The sequence below is a fragment of the Poecilia formosa genome, unplaced genomic scaffold (genome assembly GCF_000485575.1).
Source record: "Poecilia formosa unplaced genomic scaffold, Poecilia_formosa-5.1.2 Scaffold34, whole genome shotgun sequence".
NCBI lineage: Eukaryota > Metazoa > Chordata > Actinopteri > Cyprinodontiformes > Poeciliidae > Poecilia > Poecilia formosa.
In genome coordinates this window covers 885,601-911,754 of record NW_006799973.1, presented here as the reverse complement: position 1 = coordinate 911,754, position 26,154 = coordinate 885,601, and the positions used below count along the sequence as shown (strand labels likewise).

General features: G+C 40.9%; 1 protein-coding gene across 3 annotated transcripts in view; it reads right to left on the bottom strand.

Moving 5' to 3' along the window:
* Positions 1 to 119: 119 nt before the first annotated feature.
* The window catches only part of grin2db (glutamate receptor, ionotropic, N-methyl D-aspartate 2D, b), an 84,405-nt gene continuing 58,370 nt past the window's right edge, over positions 120 to 26,154 (bottom strand). For 2 of the 3 annotated variants that reach the window (XM_007550021.2, XM_016670483.1), the window contains exons 11-16: positions 24,868 to 25,097; positions 24,356 to 24,516; positions 20,063 to 20,132; positions 19,849 to 19,966; positions 11,661 to 11,896; positions 120 to 10,241 (exon numbers count right to left, since the gene is read on the bottom strand). In XM_007550021.2, the coding sequence (XP_007550083.2) occupies positions 7,044 to 10,241; positions 11,661 to 11,896; positions 19,849 to 19,966; positions 20,063 to 20,132; positions 24,356 to 24,516; positions 24,868 to 25,097 (4,013 nt within the window). In that variant the 3' untranslated portion in view covers positions 120 to 7,043. The remainder of the gene's footprint in view (positions 10,242 to 11,660; positions 11,897 to 19,848; positions 19,967 to 20,062; positions 20,133 to 24,355; positions 24,517 to 24,867; positions 25,098 to 26,154) is intronic. The other variant, XR_001661836.1, reaches the window with a different exon arrangement.

Sequence of the window (26,154 nt, the reverse complement as noted above, 5' to 3'; positions counted from 1 at the left end):
ACTATGGGCCTATAAAATGCATAATGCCAACATGTTGAATATTAATCACCACCTGTCTTTTTGACCACTTGTCACATTTCTTTTGTTGTGATTTTCCCGATCAGGAGACACCAAGTGTGTTTTTTTTTTTTTTTTGTCTGAACGACTAACGGCTTGTACAGAAAATACCTTCTCAAGGTTAACAGGCGCGTTCAACCACATTCTGCAGAGAAGCATTCACAAAAACTCTTACTCATAATTGCATGTGACAAAAGAAACGGAATGAGACACGGCACCACTACCAATCATTAGAGAGAATCATATTTTATGAAGCAATTCTCAGGAAGTAAGTGCAGCACTGACCCTCCAGCCCCACCCCAGACAGACAATGTCAAATAAACTAACACATTTGAAATAGGGCAAAGACCAGACCAGTCTGGGCTAGGAGCGACATCACCCTTCTAGCAACCCGCCGTAGCAACCTGTAAGTAGGCCTGTGGTGTTGGCAAGGTTACTAGAGCAAAACTGGGCCTTGTACGGTGGGGAGAGCACACGCTGCTTTCTGTGGGGAGATATATGTGCCCCGCTCACAGCAACTGCAACAGAGTAAGCTTTCTGCAGTGCAGCATGCACGCCCGAGACCTGATAGGCGCTACGTGTGATGCTCCTATGTTTCCTTGATATAGTTCATGGCTAGTTCAGCCTATGAGGACCCTGTTTGAGTTCTGGAGCACCACACATATTGGTTAACAGGTCATGGGACGATAGAGAGAGAGAGGGGGGGAGATGAGCTTAAGGCTGCATTAGGATCTCTTAGGAACTCTGGTCCTTCACTGACCTGCAGCGCACTGTTCTAGACTGGACTGGACGATTCGAAGCTTCCCTTTAGACCAAAGAGATAATCTAATCAGTCAAAGCATATTACAACAACAACAACAAAAAAAAACATGAATTACAGAGAAAGCAAGACAGAAATGGAAAACAAATTGATTTTGACAGCCCTAAGAGAAACTGATGTATGAGAAAAGGCAAGGAAAGACATCAGACGAGAGTTATGTAAAAACACAGACAGACGACTCCAAACAAGCGGTGTATTTATTGTGAAGGTTCTCAGCCCCTTCAGGTGGACTAAATGTTACTGAATGGACACTGGCAAAAAAAAAAAAAAAAACTGGAGTCGATATTGAATGACTTTTAAGCTTCTGCAAAGCTCACATGGGCTAATCAAATCACACAAGACATTGATTTCAATTGCAGCTGAGTGTTAAAAGAGGTTGAGGATCCTGGGCGATGTGTCCGTTATGCAGTAACATGCATGTACTGCAAAAGCGTGTGTCTGCATTTTAGAAACTGTGGGAAATGAAAAGCAAGGAAAGGAGAGTGTCACAAAGTCAAGCCACAGTCGACCGCTGACTTGTGCTCATGCAATAAATCATGGCTTTGCCGAATGTGAAACAGTCAAAGTAAAAAATAAAATAAACATGGAAAACCACAGGCTAACTTGTAGAAACATGTTTTGGTCCGTCTGTGATTTTAAAAAATGCTTCTGGAATAACATGCAAGACAGCATTAACTAACTAAACAATTTTATAAGGTTCCAACCATCTTCCACATTCCATGCATGGCCAGTCCAGTCTAGATTTGTATATTCAGCAGAAATGCTGCTGCTACTCTGCCTTGCCAAAGTATTCATAGCCCTTGAATCATATTCTGTCATGATGCATCTGCAAACTTCAACATGTTACACTTGGAGTTTATCTGACTGACCAACAAAAAGCAGTACATAGTTGACAAGTGGTTACAAAATGTTTACCTGAAAGTCGTGGCCTGCTTTTGTATTCAGCCCCCTTTACTCTGATAGCCCTTAATAAAAATCAGTGCAACCAAATGCCTCAGGCCTAAGAGGTTTGTCAGAGAATATTTATAAACAAACATCACCACAAACACCAAAGAACAGACTAAAACTTCACACACTGCCCACGCTGTGACACATGGTAGTAGCGACATCGTGCTTTTCTTCAGCAAGGATACTGAAGTTGGTCAGAGTTGATGGGTGTAAAAGGGGTTGGAGGCTGAAAAAGACTTGAGCCTGAAGTGGAGGTTCACCAGGACGACGACCCTGAACATACAGATAGAGCGGTTTGGATCAAAACGTACGTGTTTGAGTGGCCCAGTCAAAGCCCAAATCTAAATCCAATTGTGGCAAGACTTGAAATTTCATGTTTACAGACATTTTCCATCCAATCTGGCTAACATAAAGCTATTTTGCTAAGAAACAAGGGCAGAGACCAGTAGAAACTTTCCCCCAAAAAATACTTCTCTGTGGTAGCAGTAAACTGGGTGTTAATTCAGGATATCAGATTAAAAAGGACAATGAAAAATTTACATAATTTTTAGTTGTAAAAACATGTAAAAAAAACAAAAAAAACATTTATCACGCTCCTTCCACTTCACAATTATGCACTGCTTTTTGTGGGTCTATCAAGCATTATATATTCTCATTAAAACTAATAGCCGCTTGTAGTTGCAAAATGTGAGAATATTCATGGGGTAAGAATATTTTTGCACTTCAGTTTGGTATACTTCCCCTCAGCATGCCTTTTTTCAATTTTGCTTCGTCTTCCAATTTACCAATCTCAACACTGCTCAAATATATTTGACCAGCACGCTGGACAATATGAAGAACTTTATGCTGTATGACCTAAAAACTGAGGCCCCACTTGCTTGCTGGTGGTGTGGTACAGCCCAGACTTGCTACAGTGGTGTGGTCGTCAAATACACACGTCAGTCACATCAGTACTAGTAACATTGTTCATGAATTGTTTTATCAATCAGTGAGTTGATCGTCATCATTGCCATCATCAACAATCAGTCCAAAAGGAGCAAGAACACAGTATCTACTGGTCTCTGTTTTTTGCTAAGTGAGAGACAGACAGAGGGATGATCTGATTTAAAAAGAACGCGATCCAAAACAAAAGACAGACAAAAGTCGATGGAGGAGTTAGTTGACAAGGAGATGTGACCGTCATGTGACTGAAATTAAAAGAAGTTGATGGTCCATTGGTTGCTAATAAGACAACCAAAGAGAAGAGAAGAGCAGAAAGCAGAAGAAAAAACAAGAAAATGTAATGTTAGGTAGTACTAGAGGTGTGACGGACTGATAGCCATAGTAGATACAGATGAATAGAGAGTTTTTGACTTTTACTTGTCTTTTTTGTCACAGGCACTAATGTCTTCACAGTCATATAGGAGGAATCAAAATTCAAAAATGATTTCAGTGTCTAGAATCGCTACAAAGCTAAAACATTAAAACTATTTCATCTAACACTTCCTCCAAATATACCAAACTGAACTAATATATATATATATACCTGTATGTATATATATGTATATATTTATTTGTACATATATATTTCTTTATAGATAAATGATAGAATTCAAATGATGATTGAATACAATAAAATATCTCAGTTAAATCACAGTATAACATGGTACATTCTCAAAAACATAGTATATTTCAATATATTCTTTTTTTTTCAGCATAAAATTAAATAAATAAAAAATAAGCCAGAGGGTTTTTTAAGAGTCATTTGTGTTCATGCAGTCACAGACTTAAGTATTAGTGCCTCAATAGAAATCAATAATGCTCAATGACACACCAGGTTGAAGCCCTGTTAATTGGTTGAAAATAATTGTGTTCGATGACACAGGAAACAGTCGGGCTGTTGCCGTGGTTTCCGCTGCTGGGGTGCAGAGCAGAGCAAGCTTATTATCTCACCAAAAAGGTGGCTGTCCTGGTTTCCTAGCATACCTACAACCCGACCTAAACCAACCCTCAAACTACAAATCTCGACAATTTCATTCAGCGAAACATGCAGATAGTCTGGGACTTTTTCCAAATGATGGGAAACAGCAAAAGCATTTCTCTAAAACACATTGTTTTAAAAACTGCCCCACATAGAGGCACAAAAGAAAAGCAATCCGTATGCAGATAAAAGGTATAGTCTGGCCTCTAGAAGGGCAAAGGGGTGGGGAAAAAAAGGGAAAGTGAAAAGGTCGACTAACCCTCCGATCTGTGACGACATGCACAAACACGATGCACAGCCCCTCGCAAGGCAGGTCATTTCCCTCCCCCCTGTCCCGTCCTTTGAGCCTTTATAAACAGCATCCAAGAAAAAAAAAAAAAAAAAAAAAAAAGCTACAAAGTAAGTAGATGTCCTTTTGCTACATCAGTTCGACGCTACATTCAACTACAATAGACGAATGGCTGGGCTGTGGCTGGTCTTAGTGTGAGACATGAAGTAGATATACTAAAGTTAAGAAAATAGCGCCGGCACAGCTAAAAAGTAGATGGCTTGTGGCACAGAACGTACCATGCTACATATCACTACCCTATCTTTAACATGTAGCATTTCTTATTAGAATTTGTCAACTGAAGTTGAGAGCTGTAAATTTTGGCCCTATTACCCTACTTCAGTCATTTTTTTAGAAGACACATTTCCTGTCATTTCAAAAGAAAAAAACCTGCATCTGCAAAAATCTAATCAAAACCGCTGTAATAACTATGCATCTCCAACAGGAGGGAATAAGGATGTCAAAGATAACTAAACTAAAGTTCAAAATGACAATAACCTGAGCATAAACTGAAGAAGGGCTAGCCTAAAAAATCCACCTAAACAATTACAGGTCATGTCTTCTGTGAAGCTGTTTACTCGTTCCTCTCAGTTACATTTGACATTTAATGGAAGCAGAGTCAAGAAAAAAGCGAGACAGATATATTTATATATGACATATTCCATTAGAAAAGAAAAATGCTCCACTGCCTTTGTGTTTTTTTTTCTTCTTTTTTGCACAGAGCAGGTGCAAAGTGGGCCCTGTTGCAATGCTTAAAAGTCACTATTTTTTTCACGAAAAGCTCTCTTTGCCTGTGGACGGGAGGTGCAGAAACAGAAAAACATCCAGGTTAGCATGAGGTGAGGCTTAACCAGGTACATACTAACTACAACTGAAGAAATGGTCCATTATATCTCTTGGGTCAAACAGCTTATCTTGCTTAAATCAGACAAAAAGCAAACAGAATGATGTGCCATTGCATCCCTGTCATATTTCAGTTGGGAATATTGCTTTAGGTCAAATAGCCATCTAATGATCTTGACAAAAGTTAGCATCATCATCAACTGCATTCAATGAAGGCTCAGCTACTGAGTATGCACCTGGAAACATTCACAGTAAGTCGTTCTGCCTTATTTGCCAAAAAAAAAAAAAGATATAAGACAAAGCACATGACTACCTCAGCATAAGTGTCTTGGTATTTTACTGTTTGACTCTTGGTTACAGTGAAGCTTATTGTTACACCAGCAACATTTGTTATCGTTACGCGAAAAGCTGTATCAGCAAAATATGTTACCTTAATATTGTGCATTTACACTTGTGGCAACACGTCTTAAAAAATACAATGAGGAATTGTGCTTCAGATAATCCATCATCCACCGGCTCAACCAGGACACAGAATGGTGGCAACATATATTAAAATCCAAAGAGGGCTTGAAAATATGTTGGAATAAACCCTGACTGGACACTTACACAGAACCAATTATGTCCAAAGCTGCATCCTCTCTGCTATCTGTAATGCATCTACAAATACTTGAATGATCTTCAGCTTCCTGCACCACGGTTTCAAAGACTGTATTTAAATATTATGCAGCCATCTAGTGCCAATTACAGATATTACACTAATCATCTCCTGAATTCACTTAGATTAGGCTGAGTTAAGAGTTGCTCAAATATGGAGAGGGAAAAAAAAAATAGGATTTTGTTGAAGTTCAAAATTTGGGTGAAATTTCAGCACTGCTCTGGAAATCATTCCCACCTCCAACACTAGCCACATCCAGCCTCCTACTTATTAAAACACTAACACAGTCAGAGAAATATATTAATAGAATAAAAAGAAGGGGATAGGGCGAGAGGTCTGAATAAAAAATAAATATATAGACAGACATGAAAAGAAATTCTGCTACATGTCTTTTCTTCTTCATGTTATTCCTCTTTTGATGAGTTTGTTGTTCAAAATCTTTAATACTTGGTAATATTTTTCCAGTTGAACCAGAGGTGTCGTGACAAGCTCCAACGCAGTAGAGAAAAAGAAGTTCCTGTTCAGTCTGACTGGTTAAAAGGGCATCTAGTAAAACATGACATCATATAGATGGTCCTGGGGTAGAGCTAGATGGGTCTGATGGTGTCATGAGGCCAAAAGGCAAATAAGTAGCACTGTGCTCACTGTCCATTGAAATGTGAGCAGGCAGAAAGTGAATGAGAAGTGACTGCATTGCTTATCTTAAAAAAGGGAAGAAGACACCAAGAAGCAGTCCACCAGTCCAGGTCAAAAGCCATCAGCCAATGAGGACAGGAAGCCAGATGATGACCAAACACTGGCATCTTTTGAGAGAAGGTGGGTCTCTCCTCATTCCACTCAAAGCCAGAGGGAGGGAGACGTTTTGAGCATATCGTGTGTGTTTTCGTGTCCGAGTGCGTGCATGTGAGTGTGTGTGTGTGTGTGTGGGTGTGTGTGGGTGCGTGTGCACGCATGCGTGTAGGTGTGTATGTGTGCAAACATGACATCATTACTCACAAGTTGGAGACTACTGTTATCCACAGTTGTGATTTGGGGAGGGGAGAAGGACCGAAGATGACATCACAAAGCTCAGTTCTGAGCATAAGAGAAGTTCTGGGGTCGAAGTCCCCGGTGATGCAGCCTCACCTTCACTCTCTTCATCGTAGGAACCATCCAGGTGGATGTAGCTCACCCTGGTGTGGCACCTCACTGTCGCCCTCATAAGAACGCGTACAATGGAGCGGGTGGCAGTAGTGTCGCTCTCACCGAGAGTATTGTTAGCAACAGAGTCTCTGTCCATGTTTGTTCCTGTAGTGATGCTTGCTAACCGATTACCTAAGGTCACCAAGGCAGCCATTTCTCTGCTGTCGTCCCTGTCTCCAGCTGCCATGGCGCCGAGGTTTTCAGCAGCACTGGTGCTTGCTCCCACGTCTCCCTCTCTCGTCTCCCCCTGTCATACCTCACTCTCCAGGCTGGAAAAGTGGGCTGACCCTCGACGTGAGCACAGGCTCTTGGCTTTGAGTGGTAGGTGGGGAGAGTAGAACCTCCGTGGCTGAGGCACAGAGCGCAGTCTCTGATATTGGAGTTTGGCACTGGCTGAAGCCTGAGCCGGACCTGCCATCCCTACCCCCGCTGGTGGCGAGACAGAGGCTGAGGAGGGTGGAGGTACGATGGGCATGGGGAGCGAGGTGGGTGACAAGGATGGCTGCTGCGGTGGTGATGGTGAGGGCTGTGGCTGATGGTCTGTCGGCTGTGTGTTGAGGCTGAGGTTAGATTGGCTGCCTGATTTGGCTTGACTGGAATCTGGTTTGGGAGGCAAAGGTTTGGGACGAGAACCCCCGCTGAAGCTGTGGCAGTGGGGAAGAAGCTCTTCTTGGCTATGGGAAAGTCCTGATGCTCTTCTCTTGGAGTTAGAAGTTTGTGAACGGCCATGAGGATGTGGATAAGGATGGGGCTGTGGGTAAAGGCTGCAGGAACACAGAGTTGACCGTCCTCCCTCATCCAGTCTTTCCCTGCTTCGTCCTTTTCTCTTTCCGCCACCACTCTTCCACTTTTTTTCTCCCTTCACAGGAATTTTGTCCATGGACCAGTATCGTCTAGGTGGAGGGAAGGCTGTTGGGGGTGGTGGCCACTGTGAGCCCAGCCCTCCACTCCCTCCACCAGATGCCCAACCTATTCCTGGCCCAGATCCCCAGAAATCAGCACCAATCCATCCCTCTGCCCGAGTTCCCAGTAACGAATCATCTCGACTATTGATGCTTCCCCCTTTCTCTCTGGAGGGATAGGTACCAAAGAACCAGCCTCCTCCACCTATGCCTCCAATCCCAGTGCCAGTGCCTCCTGCACTTTCTTCCCAGTATCTTTCAAAACGACCAAATTCTCCTGAAGAACCCTCATCCGAGTAGCTGTCCTCCACCCTTCCTCTGTCCCGTTCAGATTCAGAGACAGCCCCTCTCCCTACCCTCCTTCCCCTGTCCTCTCCCCGCTCCCTCACTCTGTCTCTCTCTTCCTCATCATCATCGTCGTCATCATCATCGTCGTCATCATCATCAGAGTCCCATTCATGGAAAGACAGCCCTTCTCTTGTCTGTGCTTTCTCTTTTTCATAATGCATCAACAAAGGACGCCTTTCACCGACTCTACCACTATCTTCTCTATCAATCCCGCCGCTTTTTCGCCGCTTGGATGATGGAAGAAGTGGGTGGAGGGACACTGGGGTGGTATTGGAGTTATCTCCTCTTCCATTCATCCAAAATTTAACAGAAGCAGGAAACTTATTAGAGTTGGAGTAGCGCTTATTGGGGATTCGACGTCTATGAGAGTGTGAGGATTTGGGACGCCTTTCCCTGCTTCTCCCACTGTCCTCCTCGTCCCTGTCATTGCCATCCTCCCCCCTACCTCTTTCTCTGTCTCCTTCCCAAGAATCTCTCCCCTTCTCTCCAAATGTGCTCCCATACTGGGCAGAAAAAGAAGAGTAGTCTTGTATCCCTTCATCTCTTTCTCTCTCAGCTTCCCCTTCCCTCTCTTGTTCTACATCGCCTTCTTCCGGCTCAGATCGTTTTCCCCCAGTAGACTTTTTCCTTTTCTTTGTTTTTAATGCCTTCTTCTTCTTCTTTTTCACCTTCCTTCGCTTTCTTTCCCTCTCCCGCTCTCTTTCTCTCTCCTCTCTCTTTTTTCTCTTTTTGTTCTTTTTCTTTTTCTTCTTTTCTTTCTCCTTTTCTTTCCTCCTCTTTTTTTCCCTTTTCAGCCTTTCAGCTTCTCCACCTGTTCCTCTCCTCTCCCTTTCACTCCAGCTTGCCCACCACTCTTGAAGCTGAGACAGTTGGCTCCCGCCTCTTTCCCTTTCTCGTTCCCTTTCTCTGTCACCCCAAGATGTGCGTGGTTTCCTGGGAGGAATTGGTGGTGGCAAGCGCCCGTGGCTAAGGGAACGTGGTCGAATGATAGAGCGCTCCCTCTCTCTTCCCCTCCCAAGGAGAAGACTTGACTCTTCTGTCAGATCTTCATCGTCGTCGTCGTCCTCTCCATCAATTCCTCCAGTCCTGTCTCGTGTGCTCCTGGAGGAGCTGTAAGAGTAGGTGGGCGAGGTGGAGCGGGAAGATGAGGCAGATGAAGACGTTGACGTTGATGAGGTGGTTGACGTGGAGGATGAGGACGTATAGTGCAAAGATGCAGAAGGAGACGGAGGAGTATAGGAGGGGCTCAGTGGAACTGGTATAGGAAGTGAAAGTGGAGGAGAAAGCGGGCGGGTCCTCCTTCCTCCTCCTTCCCTCATTCCATCTCTTGCTCCTCCCCTTCGCCCCAGAGGCAGAATGTTCTCATAAAGTGGCCCCCCAGGCTCTTTGGGCTTCTTGGGCCTCCGCTTTCTCCAGAAGGATGAAGGGAGAGGGGGAGAGGGATGTGGCAGTGGAGGTGTAGGAGGTAGAGGGGCCTGACTCTTAGGAGGCAGCCTGGGGGTGCCCAGAGGTTTAACAGGCCCTTTCCCCTGACCTCCACCGCCACCTCCCACCACCTTCTTCCCCACCCCATGGTCCATGCTCTTCTCTGAATAGAAGGCCACACTCGCTGGAGGGGGTTGGGGGTGGCCCCTTGGCATAGTCTTGGGGGTCTGGGACCCTGCTTGCTGATCCATGCAGGATCCCAGTCCCTCAGGGTCAATGGGACCATAATATCTCTTATAGCCATCGAGTCCCCCACCCCCTCCAGCAGCTGTAGCCCAGTTTTGTGGAACTTTCTGAGCAAACGGCCCCATGTCAGTGATGCCCCCTCTTACAGCCAATGGGTTGGTGGCTGTAGCAGTTTTAGGCAACCTCCAGCGATCCACTACTGCCAACCTTCGATCTGGTCGAGGCAGGAAAGTGGAGCAAGGGAGGGGGGCACCAGCAATGGGGGGGTTAGAAGAACCCAGAGCTGACCCAGAATGTACCACAGTGGGAGGAGAGCCTGGTAGAGGTGTTTTGTAGACAGGTGGTGGTTGCTGCTGTTGTGGTTGTTGCTGCTGTTGCGCCATTGCAATTGCTGGGTTGGTCACAGTTGTTGAAACGACATGTGGCTGTGATGGAACAGTCACCATTGCGGTGTGGTGGTGTGAAGGCAAAGATTTAGATCCACCTGGTGCTGTTTCATCCTCAAAACTGCAGCAGCTGTACATGCCCTAAGAGACAGAGAAACAATGACGGATTTACTTCTAAGACGACACAGATCCACAAACTGTTGCCTAAAATAAGACACATAGCTGCAGTGTTTATACAGAGCTTTAGTGATGGATCAATAGGAGTTGAACTGGTAAAAATGGAAATAAAATACTGTTTCCAATACATCTTCTAGTTTGAACTAAAGTCTGTTCTTCACATTTTTCTAAAAAAATTTTAACAGGTATATAATAGTTTTTTTTTAATTTACGGTGCTTTCTATGGGGTTACATGATTCCCCTGAACTTTTCCACATGTTGCCATGAGTCAACCAACATTATGCATTTGTTGATTTTAATTTATAAAAACACAAATTATTCTATAACTGTCCAGTGCAAAGAGAGAAACATCATTTTCAAAACGTCCTGCAATAAGAATCAGAAAACCCCCCTTTACTCTGATCCTTAAATAAAACAAGGTACAGATCAGAGACAAACTTGGGGAGAAATTAAAGCAATTTAAAACAATGTCCAAAGCTTTGAACATCTAACAGAGCCCTGTTCAATTCATTATCTGAAAATGGAGAGAATATGCCTTTCAAGCCTTTCAACACATGAACTGGGCAAGAAGAGCATTAATTTAGTAAGCGGCCAAGAGACACATGGTAATTCTGGAAGAGCTGCAGATCCATCTAGAGATCCTCCGCTCAGGCAGGAGACTCTGCAGGAGATTTTATGAAACAACTATAAGGCGTGCACTCTGCAAATCTGCCCTTAATGGATAATTTGCAAGAAGTAAAGCCACTGTTAAAAGAAAGTCAAGCAACATTCTGTTTCCATTTTGGCAAAAGTCACCCAAATATGTAGGAGAAAATTCACTGAACCAAATCCAGTGAGACAAACAATTTTTTTTTTTTTATAAACTGCATCAAGATTTAAGAATTTGTGTTTACAGGTGCTGCATGTCCAACCTACCCAAGCTTTAGCCTTTCTGGGAAAAATAATTATTTGTTTACACCTGCAAATATGATAGATACAATACATTACAGCAAAAACTGGTTCTATTAAAAATTAACAAGGGGAGCAAATAAAAATGCAAACCCATTGGGTTGTATTTACAAAATCTGTAGAAAACTGCATATCTTTCTCCACATCTGTTCAAATAAACTAGGTCCAGGTTGGTTTCTATAACTTTTTCCTTAGAAATAAAATCCTCATTTAGTGCACGTTTTTTGTATTATACTCTGATCAACTGCATCTAAATATGTTTGATGTGGCAACAAATCAGAGACATTTTCAGTGTCAAAACAGCAAAAATATATGAAATTTGAAAATCATTAGACATAACTATGCCTTCACATCAAAATGGTGAAATGGTAGTGAGTGTGACATGCAAAAATGATGAAAGTAAAAAAAAAATATCAGCAGCAGACAAATACTTACTCTGCTAATTGCCAAGAGAAAGTCCAACTTCCCAGAACTAGTGGCCATACAGTGGCGCAGTTTCCAGTAGACTAAATGTTCCCATGCAAACACCAGCAGACTGAGGCCCATAGCCACCAGAAGCATGTAGAAGACCCCAGCCATGTTGTCAATGTCCAGTTTACTGCTCATCACCTCAATTTTGTCATTATGGCAGATACCTGACAGCCAGAGGCGCTCCAGCATTTCAATCTCATCTGGGGAGGAAAATGGATAAAGGACAAACGGTTAGAATGATGGAGGAGAACGAGATGAAGAAGGAAAATACAGAGAAGCATAAAAGAATAAAAGCATAACAGACAAGAGAAAGAAGAGGAAAATGATCATGTTAGGAGAAAAAGGTTGTTTTGATAGGTTTGACGTGCACAATTAGTTGGAAAAAAGCTAAAAAGTCACCTGTTTGAACAGATATTTGCAATGAACAAGACAATCCAGATATTTGCCTGTATTGTACTAAGATCTGTGGTCTGTCTGTTTGAGCTCAAAGAACAATCGAGGTTGATCTTCGAGTCCAAAATTAGTTATGCCGAGCTAATGTTCAATGTCGGAAATTATATGTTCTACAAAGTATTGATTCCAATCAAGCTCTTCACAATTATGGTCAAAACTGAAAATGACACTGCAATGTTTGTTAAAGCATGAAGTTATCCTTAGGATTCTGCTGAAGAATGTTTTCTGGGAGTTTTGTATGAAGCAATGATGGTTGACTGCATGTCAGCAGTCATTTGTAGTGTACAGAAAGATTTTCCTAATTCAATTAAATTTTTTTGGTGTCAATCAAAAACACACATCTCCCTCAATTTACCAAGGTAAGCTAATCCAAAGTTGGTGGTCAAATAACTATTTGAACTAACTCAATTTGAACTTTCTTTTGCGTATTTGGCTTCTTAAATACATTTTTGAGTTTTATAACATGAGCAATCTTCCGCTGTTCCAATGTTGCAGCTTCTAACAATTCTCTCAGCTGGTAAGTGACCAAAAGAACAGCACAAATGTTTTAATTGACTATTTCATTGGCTAACAAATTAAACAGAATTAAGATCATTTTTACATCAGAACATTGTGGTGCTTTCACCCTCTTATGACCAAAATTGTAAAGAGGCTGACTGGATTTTAGCATTACCAAAGAAAGTGCTTATAGTGAGTCCTTCTGCCTCTTTGTTCAATTTAGCTTCATCTTTCAGGTTATTCAGTATTACTGTGTGTGCAATAATTAGGTTTAAAGGGCAAAAAAACAAACTAATGGCAAATCATGACGGCACTGACATGATGGTACTAAGGGGGTCAACAAAGACTGCAATTACAGACCTAGTTTAGTTCACACATTTGTTTGCTTAAGATCAAAGCCTTGATATTTGGATTGAGAGTTGCTATGTCAGGTAGTTGGCAAATACAGTGTCTGAGCAAATGCAAGCAGAGAGAATAAAACTGATTCTAAGCAATGGTATAATCGATATGATCATTTTCTGAAACTGCCTTGTCTCCTTAGGGGCTACACAGCAATGCAGTTGGTAGAAATGCTGCATGAATAAGTGGGTCTAGACTACAGATGAATGGGTGAAAGTTCTCTTATTTTCCTACACTTATCATTGGACACCTTTGGGTGAAGAAATTTGTCTAGGTTCTAAGATGCTGAGTTCTATAAAATGAAAAACGGTGCCGAAAGAAGAATATAAACAGAATTTAAAGAAAAACAAAAAGCAATGCAAAATGGGGCCTTGCTTGTTGCGTGTTGTTTATTCAAGGTGACTGCTCATGGTCATAGGTCAGTAAAATAAGGCAGTGTGTTTGGTATAACAAAGACAACGATGTCTTAGAAAAAGAGGGATGGAGAGTCTAAAACAATGAAGTAGGACCAAGAACTAAAATGGCATCGACAACCTAATCTCAACATTGTAACAGAGAGTAAATGAGAAGAGGAGCAGAAAGAAAGACCAGGAGCCACAGTGATGCTTGGATAGGCGAAACAAGTGTGGACAAGATGGTGAGGGGTAATGAGAGAGTTGGGAAGAATGCCCCGTAAAGACGGAGAGCGAGCGGCATTCTTTCTCCGTCCACAGAGGCGTCAGGGGAAATGAGACAGACAGAGAGAGTTAGACGTTGCTGAAAGAAGCGGAACATAGATGGAGGATCAGAGGCTGAATTTGTGTCATCGTGACAAAGATGACAGTGGAGCACTCCTCAGCTTGGAAAGTATGAGTGGAGAGAAAAGGTAAGGAAAAAAAATGGGAATTAGAGAGAAAATTGGCTGAGGAAGGGGAGAAAAACAAGTAAAGAAGCAAACATTTGTCCTGGAAGGGTGGTCAGAGCCACCATCCAGGTGGTGGCTTATGAGAGGAATCAAGATTCCCATCTTTTGCACTACAAGGAACAAAGCACAGCATCTTTAACCACAACTCTGGTTTCTTTTTTTTTTTTCATTTTTGATCTAACTGGCAAAACAAACCTGTGTTTCCCTAAGTACTGTGATTGGCTGCACAGGTTGCTGGTGTAACCATAGTGACAGACAGCCATAGGATGCTGCATATGATTCACATTTGAATCAAAGAGGCACAGAACTGGTAATGGGAGCTTTATGGTACAATATTACCTATGCTAGCATGAGCTGCACTGCAAGCATAAGGTCTGAAGGTTGCTTTTACTGCATGTTGCTTTTTCTGAAATATATTACGTTTTACTGGCTATAGTGGGCATTAAAAGCTGGCAGGTCATGGATTTACTCGCAGCACTACAGTGCGCCGTAAAAAAAGGCGCACTGTAGTGCGCTCGCGAGCAGAGCCATCATTAGCTCTGCTCGCGAGGCTTAGTTGAAGCTGATTCAGTCATCTGTGTGATCTGGCTAATATGTCTTCTGTTGAACATCATTAGCCAATCAGCCGTGGCCTCCAGCTACAGCAACAGATGGATATAGTAATGCTGCAGCCCACTGGCAGGCGCAGGTAACAGCTTCATGTCTCTGGCACAAGCAAACAAACACAAACTCACTGCCAGCCATGTTTATTAGCACCTTGGTAAGGATGTTTGGAAAAACCTTAAGATAAATTAATTTGTTATTGCTGAAAATTAATCTTGACTTAAAGAATTCCTTTAGTTTGTTTTAACAAAATTAACGTTAATTCAAATATCGATAACCCTGCTGTTATATCTTTATACAACCCCTTTTTCTAAAATAAATAAATAAATAAATAAAAAAAAATAAAATTAAGATAGTATTCAGTGGTTTTCAATCTGTGGTACAAGGCCCACTGGTGGTACCAGGGTTGCTATCAGGGGGACTCCAGGGAAATTTTGATATCAACTAACAGGCCGAAGCAGTGAAAACAGTAAGTAAGATTAGCACATCAATCTTTCCTTCATGACACTACTTAAAAGGGAGGTGCAGTACAGAATATTTTGGAAACCTCTCAGGAGAAGTGGAAGCAGAGGATAGTGAACTACTACTGATATTGCTACTCAGGCTGTGATCAGAAATTGAAATTAAAACTGGGACTAACATGAAACTCATCTTAAACCAATAGGAAAACAATAAGTTTTGTAGACTCTTGCAGTTGCTGACAGCAACACAAGTTTAAAGCTATTCACGATTTAGGTTTAAAAGAATCTTCTAAATTTACCAACATGTTTTGTCTTTGTGTATTATTATTAATGATTTGCAGCAACTTAAATCGGATGCATAATCCAGGGAGCTAAAGATTTGGATTATTCCAAGAAGTCCTTAAAATCTGAACGCTGTAGAGCTTATCACCAAAGTTAAAGCATTAAATTACCAGAAATACACAAATAACTGGTCAGCTTCATAAGAGAGACCTGGAAGACGTAATGAAAATCAAGATTTCTTTCACTGATTATTGAAAAGGGTCAAAATATTAATAAAAATAAAACGCAAAAAAAAAAACATATTGTCTTCCTTTGAAATATATATTCCTTTTACATCACTTTATGTTTTCAGAGATGCCCGTCTCATTTTCAATCAGAAACAAACTTTTTGGAAAATAAAACTAGTTTTAAATCTAAATCTGTCACATGTATGCAGAATTTTGGCCTTAAGTGAGAGTTTGAGGATGTTTAATGATTCACAAATGACCAAAAAGTACAAATAAACTGTTGGCACTTTTGAATTATTATTAATCCAGTTTTACTGAGCTTTGAATGCACTGAAGCCATATCAGAATTTCAAATTGGGGTTCTCTTCTCGGTGTTCTAACTTCAGTGGGGCATGCATGTGTTTTTTTGTAATGTTAATAGCAAGGACTTTAGAAATATTCACAAAACACACGCAGTGGAGATGGACACCAATGTTTGATTTTTTTTTTTTTTCTGTACTTTTTGTACAGAAAATAGTGGATTATGAAGCCACTGTAAGTGGCTTCATAATCTTTATCCTATATCACTGCTCAAGGTTAAAGAGAAAAGGATTGTTGACATTTTCTATTCATTTCCACACTGTCTTCACTGTAGTTGGACCCGCCTTAGTTTCCTATAGGATTCAGGTCTCTGGACTGAAACAGTCGAGGAAGAATATTGATTTTGTATCTGGTAAATCATTTATGTATTGATTTTACCGCATGTTTTGGGTCAATGTTATTTTGAAAGACAGGGCGATGACCTGTTTTAGGTTTTCTGCCAGAGCACCTATTTTAATTTTGAATATCTGGTATTTCAAAGTTTTTCTGATTCGATCCAAAGACAAAAAGGCTCGGGTAGGCATCGCAAATCTTCCTTGGCTCTAACAGTAGGCATGGGGTGCGTTCTCAGATGTTTATCCATTGTTTTATATTAAATATTCCTGGATAGTACAAAGCTAAAAAAAACTGTATAACATAGTCAAAGCACCCAGTTCCTCATCGTCCTTCGTTACATTTGCTTTTGCTGCAGCTCACTGAGATTTTGAAAAATTGTTTTACCTCCCTTGTCAGTTCTTCTTAAGGCTTACTTTTTCCTCACATAATACACAGTTTTAAAACATTTAAAGTGTAAGATTTTACAACTGCAATAAACCGTGAATTTGCAGCAGGCCCCCAGAAGTGGCTCTGCGCACTAATGTGAAAACAACAGGGGTCTGACTGAAGGGTGCAGATTAAGTCATATTTCTGTCCTCAACTGAGAAAATCTGAGTGATTTTCTTGAGCCACATGTTTCCTTTCTTGCATCAGCTGCTGTTTATTCCTGGTTGTTCATCTTTTAAATCCGAGACTCTCCTCACCAGCAGCATTTTTTTTTTGTATGGGCCATGTGGGCAGTTGCCCAGGGCAGAATGAAAAAGAGCATATATGAACATCCTATTTGCTGTCGATTGATGAGTTATGTTCCCATGTGAGCATGATGAGCATTATACCCTGTCCTTTTTCATGCAAGAGCTGCCCACTGCTTCTTACGGTCTCACCTCCAACCCATACCACCCTCACCTTAACCTTTGAGATGGCAGTCGTTCCTACCTCTCAGTCACAGTCAACTTAAGCTTGCCAAATCTGGCAGGTGTATCACATCCTCTTCTCCACCTATGTTGTTTCTGGCAGACAAGCTCAGGTAGGGCTGGCAACGTTGGAAATGCAAAGCCTGCCGTTTACCACAAAGATGTTCAACAAAGGACACTGTATCAGCGGCTGTGTGTGTGTGTGTGTGCGTGTGTGTGTGGCACGCTTGCATATGTAAATGTGCAAGCACCAGCGAGCATGTTTGCATTTTGCGGTATGCCAGATGTGGCTGGATGCCACACACATCCAAGAGACACCGAGCCTCGCAGTTGCTGATCAGTAAACCATGACCTGTATAATGCTGCGCTTTTATCTCACCATGACAAACCTCTCTGCATTCATCACAAGATTTCTGAAAAAAAAAAAAAAAAAGTCCTGCTGGCCAAGAGCTGAAACATCATCTTCTCGCATTTTAATATCTACTCACTGAGTAATATATTCAAGGAGTCAAAGTCATGATAGGATGCAAAAAAAAAAAAAAGAGTGGATCTGATAAAATGTAGGGGGGAATAATTCTTACTACTCAGCTATTTTTCTTTTTAAAGTAGGAAAAAAAAAAGCAAAAATGTAGTAAGATCAGTGCGCCATCTCTTAAAGCTGTGATGTAAATCACCAGAGACAGCAACAAGAGGAACAATATAGGGATTAAAAGTCTTCATACATCCTTTAATTCACTGGTAAAATGATACAGCTCCACAAGGCATGGAGCTATAATGATGCAACTCCGTGACACAACTCGGTCTGGTGAAAGGTGCAACTTCTGAGATCTTCAGATGTCGTTAAAAAGATGCAGCCTTCGAGGGCATGATGAATGTGAGCCCCTCCCTCCAATCTTTCCACATCCAAAGAAACTAATACTCTTCTAATCTGATGTTGTTCAGGACTTTTACAACACAAAACCAAAGGAATAAGAAGAAGCAGCATGTGTCAGGGCTAGTGGGCTCTCTGTTTTTCCTTGCCTCGCGCACACACACACACACACGCACACGCGCACACACACAGGCACGCATTTACAGGTCGAGCAATTCAGCTCCAGATGCCAGTCTTATTTTAATAGATCTTGGCACCAAATTGGCATTATCAGAGGGTAAGCAGCTCAAGCATCGGCATGCCAGAAACAGCTAAAGGGCTTTGTCCGCCATGCCATAAGCAAAGCTGATTTAAAGCATGAGGAGAAGCCAAACAAGCCCCATCCAATGGAGACAATAAATGTGTGTGGCAGACTGTGTTATATGATAATCAAGCATTAGTGTACTGACGACCGTTGCTAAAAACAGATTCCCTCTGTCAAACATGAGTGTCCCACTTGTAGATACAATTAAACAGCATACTGTGATAGTCTCATGCAGGGCCTTGCATAAGAACCCACATGCCTTGAACTTTGTCACATTTTTTCACCTTGTAGCTTCAAACATCTGTAGATGTTATATGTTTTAGACCATACAAAGAAGTGTGTCAGTATAATTCCTGCTAGGCTGTGAACATTAGTGAACCAACAGCTTGACTGAGACCAAAGGACACAACAGATTGGCGAGGGAAGAAACTTTGGAGAAGATTTAAGGAGGGTTAGGTTATAAACCAATTCAATATCCGAATAAAACAACTTCAAAGCTATAAAACCAGAGGAGATGAGACTGCACATCCTCCTGAACACACCATCCTCATGGTTAGTCGCAGTGGTGGCCAAGTCATGCTGCAGGTTTGCTTCATCAGGAGGAAGAGAGAAATTTTCCAGAATTGATAGGAGGACGTATGGAGGTCCACCTTCTAACAGGAACATTATCTTAAACATGCAACCATGGCTGCAATGAAGTGCTTTAAATCAATGTATATTGATCCAACGGGGTGACCTGAATCAAACAGACTCGAAAATTGATGTTCGCCGATGCTCTCTATTCAATTTGACAGACTAAACCATTGTGTAAAAGGGAATGAGGAATAATCAATTTGTTGGTGTGAAAAGCTGCTTGGTGTTGGTATATGGCATAAAACCCAAATATACTCAAGGGGTATGAAAACTTTTGCAAGGTACTGCTGCTATCAATAAACTATTAATCCAGTGTTTTGTATATATGCTTCCTCGGTTTGCTGCTCCATCAAATCAGGGTATTTTCAGGTGTTGCTTTTTTTTTTTTTCCTCTCAGCCTTTCTGTCAGTCTGAAATAATCTGTATTTCTGAAAATCTGTCAACAAACAAGAAGCGACTTTTTACAACTGTGACTCACTCAAGTTAAATCCCTTTTTTTCTTTTGCAATAGCAAGAAGAGGAAAAGGGAAAGCACAAAAGAGCGAGATAACTACACAGGAGGAATGGATAGACGACGAGAACATTTACCACCAAGCAAATGATATTCCTCTCCCCCTTTTATTTATCATCCTGTCTTCAACCCAATAAAGAGGCTCACAAACCTTTTTAAAAGTCTCATCAGCCCTTCCCTACACATCATTATGCCCTCTGTCACAATCAAAACACCTTTCCGCTGTCACATGCCCCATATTTCCCCCTCGACATCTTCTCATTCATCTACCCCCTGTGTCCTCTATTCACCCCCTACCCTCATGCGAGGCTGTCACTCTTTTCCCAACCTTATTGTCTTAGGCATAACCTTCCCTATAAGCTGGTCATGGTGCTCATTATTTTCATTAAAACCTTCCCCTTTCTCCATAGGTCTTACCATCTCCCACTAGCTGCAGCAGGGCCAGGTCAAGAGGACGTTTCCAACGTGAGTTTTTGTGCAGGGCGATACCGTAGCCTGTGGTGGCAAAAACCTTCCCCGAGCCTATGGTCATCACCTTGGAGAAAGGACAACATGCAGATACTGAAAGACACATAATGCCAAGCAAAAAAACAAAAAACAAAAGCATGTGTATCTGTGCCTCAGTCATTACCTTACAGCCTTCGTCCTTCCTGGCCATATAGTTTAACACTGCAGCATCATAAATAAAAGCATCCAGCTTCCTGTGGAAGAGAAAAGGCAAAATTCATTCATCATTTAATGTAAGAGAGGTGGAACTTGGATGGAGGGACTGATTGGAGGTATATCTCTGCAATGTGCTTTGGAAGACAGCTGGGGTGCAAAAATATATAGCAGACAAGGAAAGAGGAATGATAGAGGGGGCATAAAACGTTAAATAACGACAAGGAGAGGCAGAAAGGGTGGAATGGTAAAGCAGGTTTGGCAGCAAGAGTGAAAACACAAGGAGAATAAAATAAGGGAGAAATCAGGTGAGGATCTGTGAGTAAGAGGAAGACGGCAGAGGGGGCTGAGGAGATTTACGAAATGAAGGGTGCAGTGACAGGGAGCGACAGAGAAAGGGGGGACAGATTTACACACTTCAGGGTGGAAAAGACACGGGATAGAGGCAGAGAGTGATGAGGATTATAAAGTTTAAATACAGACACACAGAGAAAGCGCACAAGGAGGGGAAAGAAAGGATCAAAATAAGAGATGGAGAAACGAACTATAGCACAAAAAGGGCAGCTAAAGAGCAAGAAAAAAAAGAGAAAATGTAAGCATTAGGCAGCAGGGGGAAAAAAAATCCTCCAAGAGAAAGCTTGAGTTTCATACATTCAGTACATGTTAGCGCTGAGTTATAATTGCGGTGTCAAAGCAGTGTGGATCACGACAGAGGCTTAGGATCAAGTAAATTGGGATTAACCAACACATGAGGAGTGATGGAAAATCTGCGGGAAAACTGAAGAAGGGAAACGCTGCTCACACTGTATGCGCGGAGAGATAGCTGTGAAGGTGGAGAGGGAAAGAACAAAGGTGGGAGAATTTGTGCAGCAAAGCATGATGTGTGACAAAAGATGTGAAATGTTAGTTGGAGTTGAAAAGAATGCCTTTCTAGATGATGGTCTGTTCGTGTGAATGGGAGAACATAAAAAATGGAAAAGGAAAAAAAAAAAGCAAGAAATAAAAGCAGGCTATATCTGCACCATCTGGTTGCTGTGATCACCACAACCTGCACCATAAATCAAAGAAAGATTAACCAAAAAATACCAGCTACAAAAAACTTTAAATTATTGATTGTAGCACAAATAATAGATTTGTTACTTCGTATTACTTTGGGGTAAATTTACATTTTCTATCCTCACTTGTACAGATTCCTTAATGTAGAAATAAAAAAAATGAGTTAAAATCTCTGTTATATAAATGCTCAATGTCTAAAAGTGCAGCTGTACTAGTTTAATGTCAGGGTTTGAATAAGGTGTATTCCTCAGAACAGCTTTCTGAAGTGTCGGAAAAAGTGTTGTTTAGATATAACATTTAGCTGTGATGTTATGGCTTTGGCTAAACGAATGCAAACTGTTCACACATATTTCTTCACAAAAACAACATTATGAACAATGTTAATATGTTAATGGTTTGAGATAGTGTTGTTGTACTTCTGAGTTTTGAAAGTGGCTGTCAAGCCAAGTAAAAATAGCTTTACCAACAACAACCAGAGTGAGTAGCCGTCTTATGACAGATTTTTTATCCATGTAAAAACATTTCCTGTCTTGCCATGATGTGTTTCAAAGATTTTTAATTTAAAAAAAATTTTTTTTTTGTTTTTCAACATGAGGAAACGAATGGGATTTAGTGGGACATTAACACCTGTGATGTTGGTTTGTGTAAGGCTTTTGATGCACTCATTGGGGAATTACTGCAGATCAATGTTGCGTAATTCCCACTGTGCTGTATTATAAACATTCTGCAGTAGAGTGAAGTATCTATAAGTTTTTATTGGGTCGTTGCTGTGTCATCTAAGTTGCATCTGAGTTGTTGCTTGTGCGGTGGTGGGGCATGTCTAATATACATGATATGTAGGCTGCAGCGTTCGTGTGACACCAGTTTTCAACATGTCCAAATAATCAGTGGGTGGCTGGTTTATCTGGTAATCTAATTGAATATTCTACAGTGTTAATTGCATGGATAGGCAATATGGGAGTGTAAAGAGGAATGCATACTGCGAGCACCATGGTACATCTAATCAATTAACATGCTTCAAATAGCACATTTAACACACATTAGCTAAAGTGCGCCGAGACAGCACAGATGACTGGACTCCATCTTTGGATAGTTGTATCAAAAGTGTTTGAACAGAATCTGTTCAAAAAGGATCACAGAAATGATCATCCAAGAGCATTGCCCATTGACTTTATGTAGCCTGTGCCATAATCTTTTTTGTCACAATGCTTGATGCCGTTGTTGTGCACCGTTCTTTATTTCCAATGGCGTCATGTTGAAGGAGGACATTGAAACAAAAGGCTAAATGCAGTAGTGTGACATACATGTTAGCCTAGATGCTTAGCTGAGGCTGCAGTAAATTATAATGTAATCCATGTTTAGCACAGCCTCTGTCCACTACTCTTCCTGAGTGACAAGACAATTTTCTTATAGCCTGTATGCCAACTGCATATTTATGTTTAGTTCTATTTTCCATTCATATGCACTGAGGTAAAATATTATTTGATAAATTAATTATTAATTAATTGATATAGTTTTCCATTTCTATGACAAGAAATATCATTAGTTACCATAGCTATGCAGATGATACACAGCTATACAGTACAACTACACAAAGTGACTATGAAGACACTGAAGTGCTAAGCAAACAAATGAGTGAATGGATGTGCCATATGTTTCTTCAGATGAATAGAAACAAAACTGAAGTCATAATTTTTGGACCAACAGAGGAAAAAAATCAACAGTCAGTCAGCACACAACTTTAGCTTTTACTGATCAGGCCCAAAATCTGGGTCCTTCACTTGGACATTCAGAGACACATAGAGACAATTACAAAGTCGGTCTTTTATCATCTGAAGAACATTTTCAGTATTTTAGAAATAATGTTCCAACAAGATCTTGAAAAACTCCCCCATGCATTTATCTTCAGTACAATTGATTACTGCAACAGTGTCTTCACAGGTCTGCCTAAAAAGTAAATTGGGAAGCTGCATCTTATCCAGAACGCTGCTGCTCACATCTCACTAACACTAGAAAAATGCAGTGCATCATCTGATCAAAATCAAAATAGATCTTTTGTCATTGTATCAACACTTCCAGACCACTCACGCCTACTTGGTTCAACTCTACTATGCATCCCCAGAACATGCCCAGACACGGAGAAGCAGCATTTAGTTTTATGCTCCACTAATCTGGAACAAACTTCCAGAAAACCGCAAAAATGCTGAAACACCAAGTTTGTTTAAAATCCCACTTGTCAAAAGTTGTCTTTAATTAATAATAACTGGAACATTGATGTGTTTGGTGATTGTTATTCTTGATCATTTTGATAATAGCATTTTACAAAATGTAATTTCTATTGCTTGTCTGATAATTGCTGCCTGTGTTATGCATTTATCATGTAAAGTGCAGTGAACTGATTTGTTGCTAAAATGAGCTCTACAAATAACCTTGACTTGATTTAAAGAAAAAGCAAGGGGGTCTTCCAGATAAAAAAAAAGAAAAAAGAAGGGAAATATTGGTTAAAATCTGAGCAGTGATGGCTGGATTGGCGCAGCACATGATTTATTGACTCGGTACATGATATATTCCTAATGGAAAAACTGTCCTATTCACTCAAGGTGCAAATAGATACATTTTATTCAATTTGGAGTAAATGGACTGAATATGTAAAACCTGTCACATCCGAGTTCATATAATTGCATCTGTGATGAGGACTGATCGTCTTTGTTTTTAGTCATTGGTTTATGTTGGCCCATTTTTTCTCGACACCCTGGAATGTAGATTTCACAGAACCACTCATTGGTCCCCTCCTCACTCACCATTAGATTTTCTTATTTAAAAAATGGGAAAACAAACAATGTAACAAAGGCATGTGTTTTTCTTTGTTTTGTGTATTTTTCCAAATAAAGAAACAGTAAAAAAAAGAGGAAATAATAGTGGATCAGATAACTTAGCTGGGATGGAAATAGTAAATAAATTAATGAAAACATGTTTCTGTCTGAAAATGTCCTGATGCACATTGCAGATGCAGTCTTTGGCTCTGATCTCCACCATCTTTCCTGCTGCTCACATTTCTGATTTCTATGTCTAAAGTGCACATCAGTTCATAGAGACCATAAACTGACAAACAACAAGTTGCACAGCACGGCGTGATTTGAAATTCAGTGGTTGGAAAATTAAAGGCGAGCATGTGGTGTGAAAATTGGCTTGGCAGTGGCAAACAGACCCAGTCTTTAGGTTCAGGATGGCGTCCTCCACTCCTCTCTGGTTGTATTTGCCCATGTACTGATGCATGTCTGGATAGTTGGAGCGAATGTTTTTTTCTGTGCTCCCATTGGGCACCGTGCCAAACTTGAGAGGTGGGTACTGCTCCTCTGGATGCTGAAACTATGAGAGGAAAAGAGGGTGAGGGAGGAAAAAGACGGGGCATGAGACACACCAGGCTGTGCACCAATCTGTCTGACCTATTTCTGTCCACTCTCCAGACTTACTTACAACACTACTTACCCTCTTAAAATGAAAAGAGAGAAGTCTGTGGACTTACAGTAACATTTAAGACCGTCTTTTGTGTGGCCAGGAAAAGTGGTAATTGAGTTATGTTACAGGAGGTTCTATTCATTCCTTAATTCCCATGCTTTAATCAATTTAACATTCAAATGCATAGGATTTGGCTCACTTGAGGACATTAATTCTCCTTCTGCTTCTTTAAACCTAATCAGTATTCGAGTGGTGAGGTACCTTCTTGTCCGAGAGACCTGAAACTGTGTCAATGTATTCTTCCTGGATCATGAAGGCAGCCAGGTTAGCAGTGTAAGAGGCCAGAAAGATGACGGCAAAGAAGGCCCAGATCAGCACCATGATCTTGCTCGTGGTTCCTCTCGGGTTCTCCACCGGCACAGAGTTGTTGAAGACAATGGCCCATAAAAGCCAGACAGATTTTCCGATGGTGAATGTGGAGCCTCCTGCCTCTGATCAGAACGGGAATGGAGAAAAAATATGATTAGAAAGATCAGGAGTAGGAATGCTTGAGAAGCGCAGAGCAACTTTAAATACAAGATGTAATAGTTTTACTAGTACATGCACAGCCCTCCACATTTACTGACTACTGGAAAAGATGTACAAAAAAAAAGAAAGAAAAAGGTCAAGTAAATTTGTATTTTATTCCAATAACTTCATCCAATGCTAAAAAAACCTTTTAGACAACTAGGAATAGACTAATGCTTATTCATTTTCCAGACTTTTTTCATTACTGTGTAGGAACCATTTTAATCACAATTCTGTAAAACAGCGAAAGACAATATAAACGCAAACAAACATAAACAAAACTGTTTGTTTCTTAACCACAGCCCACACCGCATTAACTGCACATTATTAGTAGTAGTTGCTTTTCCTTCTGGTGCAACAATTTCTCAGGAAAGATAAATTGTTGCACCAAATATTTGAAAAGATTTATTAAACGAAATACCCAGCTCTAACTTAAGTTACTGTGGAAAAAAAAGGACAAGAAGGGAAGCTGGTGGGGGGGAAATACGGTGGAGGATGACAGAGAGGTAAAATTATGCAGAGCACTGCAATCATGGAGTAAAGGAGGCAAATCTTGGGGGGTATTGAACCAAGGCATCAGGCACACCGACTATCACAGGATGCAAACTACACTGCTGAATTATAAATGGCTGCTTTAATATTGAGAATGCTTGGATGCAGTTCAATATACTGTACGTATAATGTGCAAAACTCAACATGAAGGATTGGGGCAATGCACTCGATATGACTATCAATAAATTATGAAAGTGACTTTTGGACTTGAGGAAAAAAACACTTTTCCATGAAAGTAATCTATCTAAAGTCTGTATATCTATCTATCTATCTATCTATCTATCCATCCATCCATCCATCCATCTATCCATCCATCTATCTATCTATCTATCTATCCATCCATCCATCCATCGTCATGCATTTTGTTGAATCCATTCATCAACTATCTATCTATCTATCTATCCATCCATCCATCCATCGTCATGCATT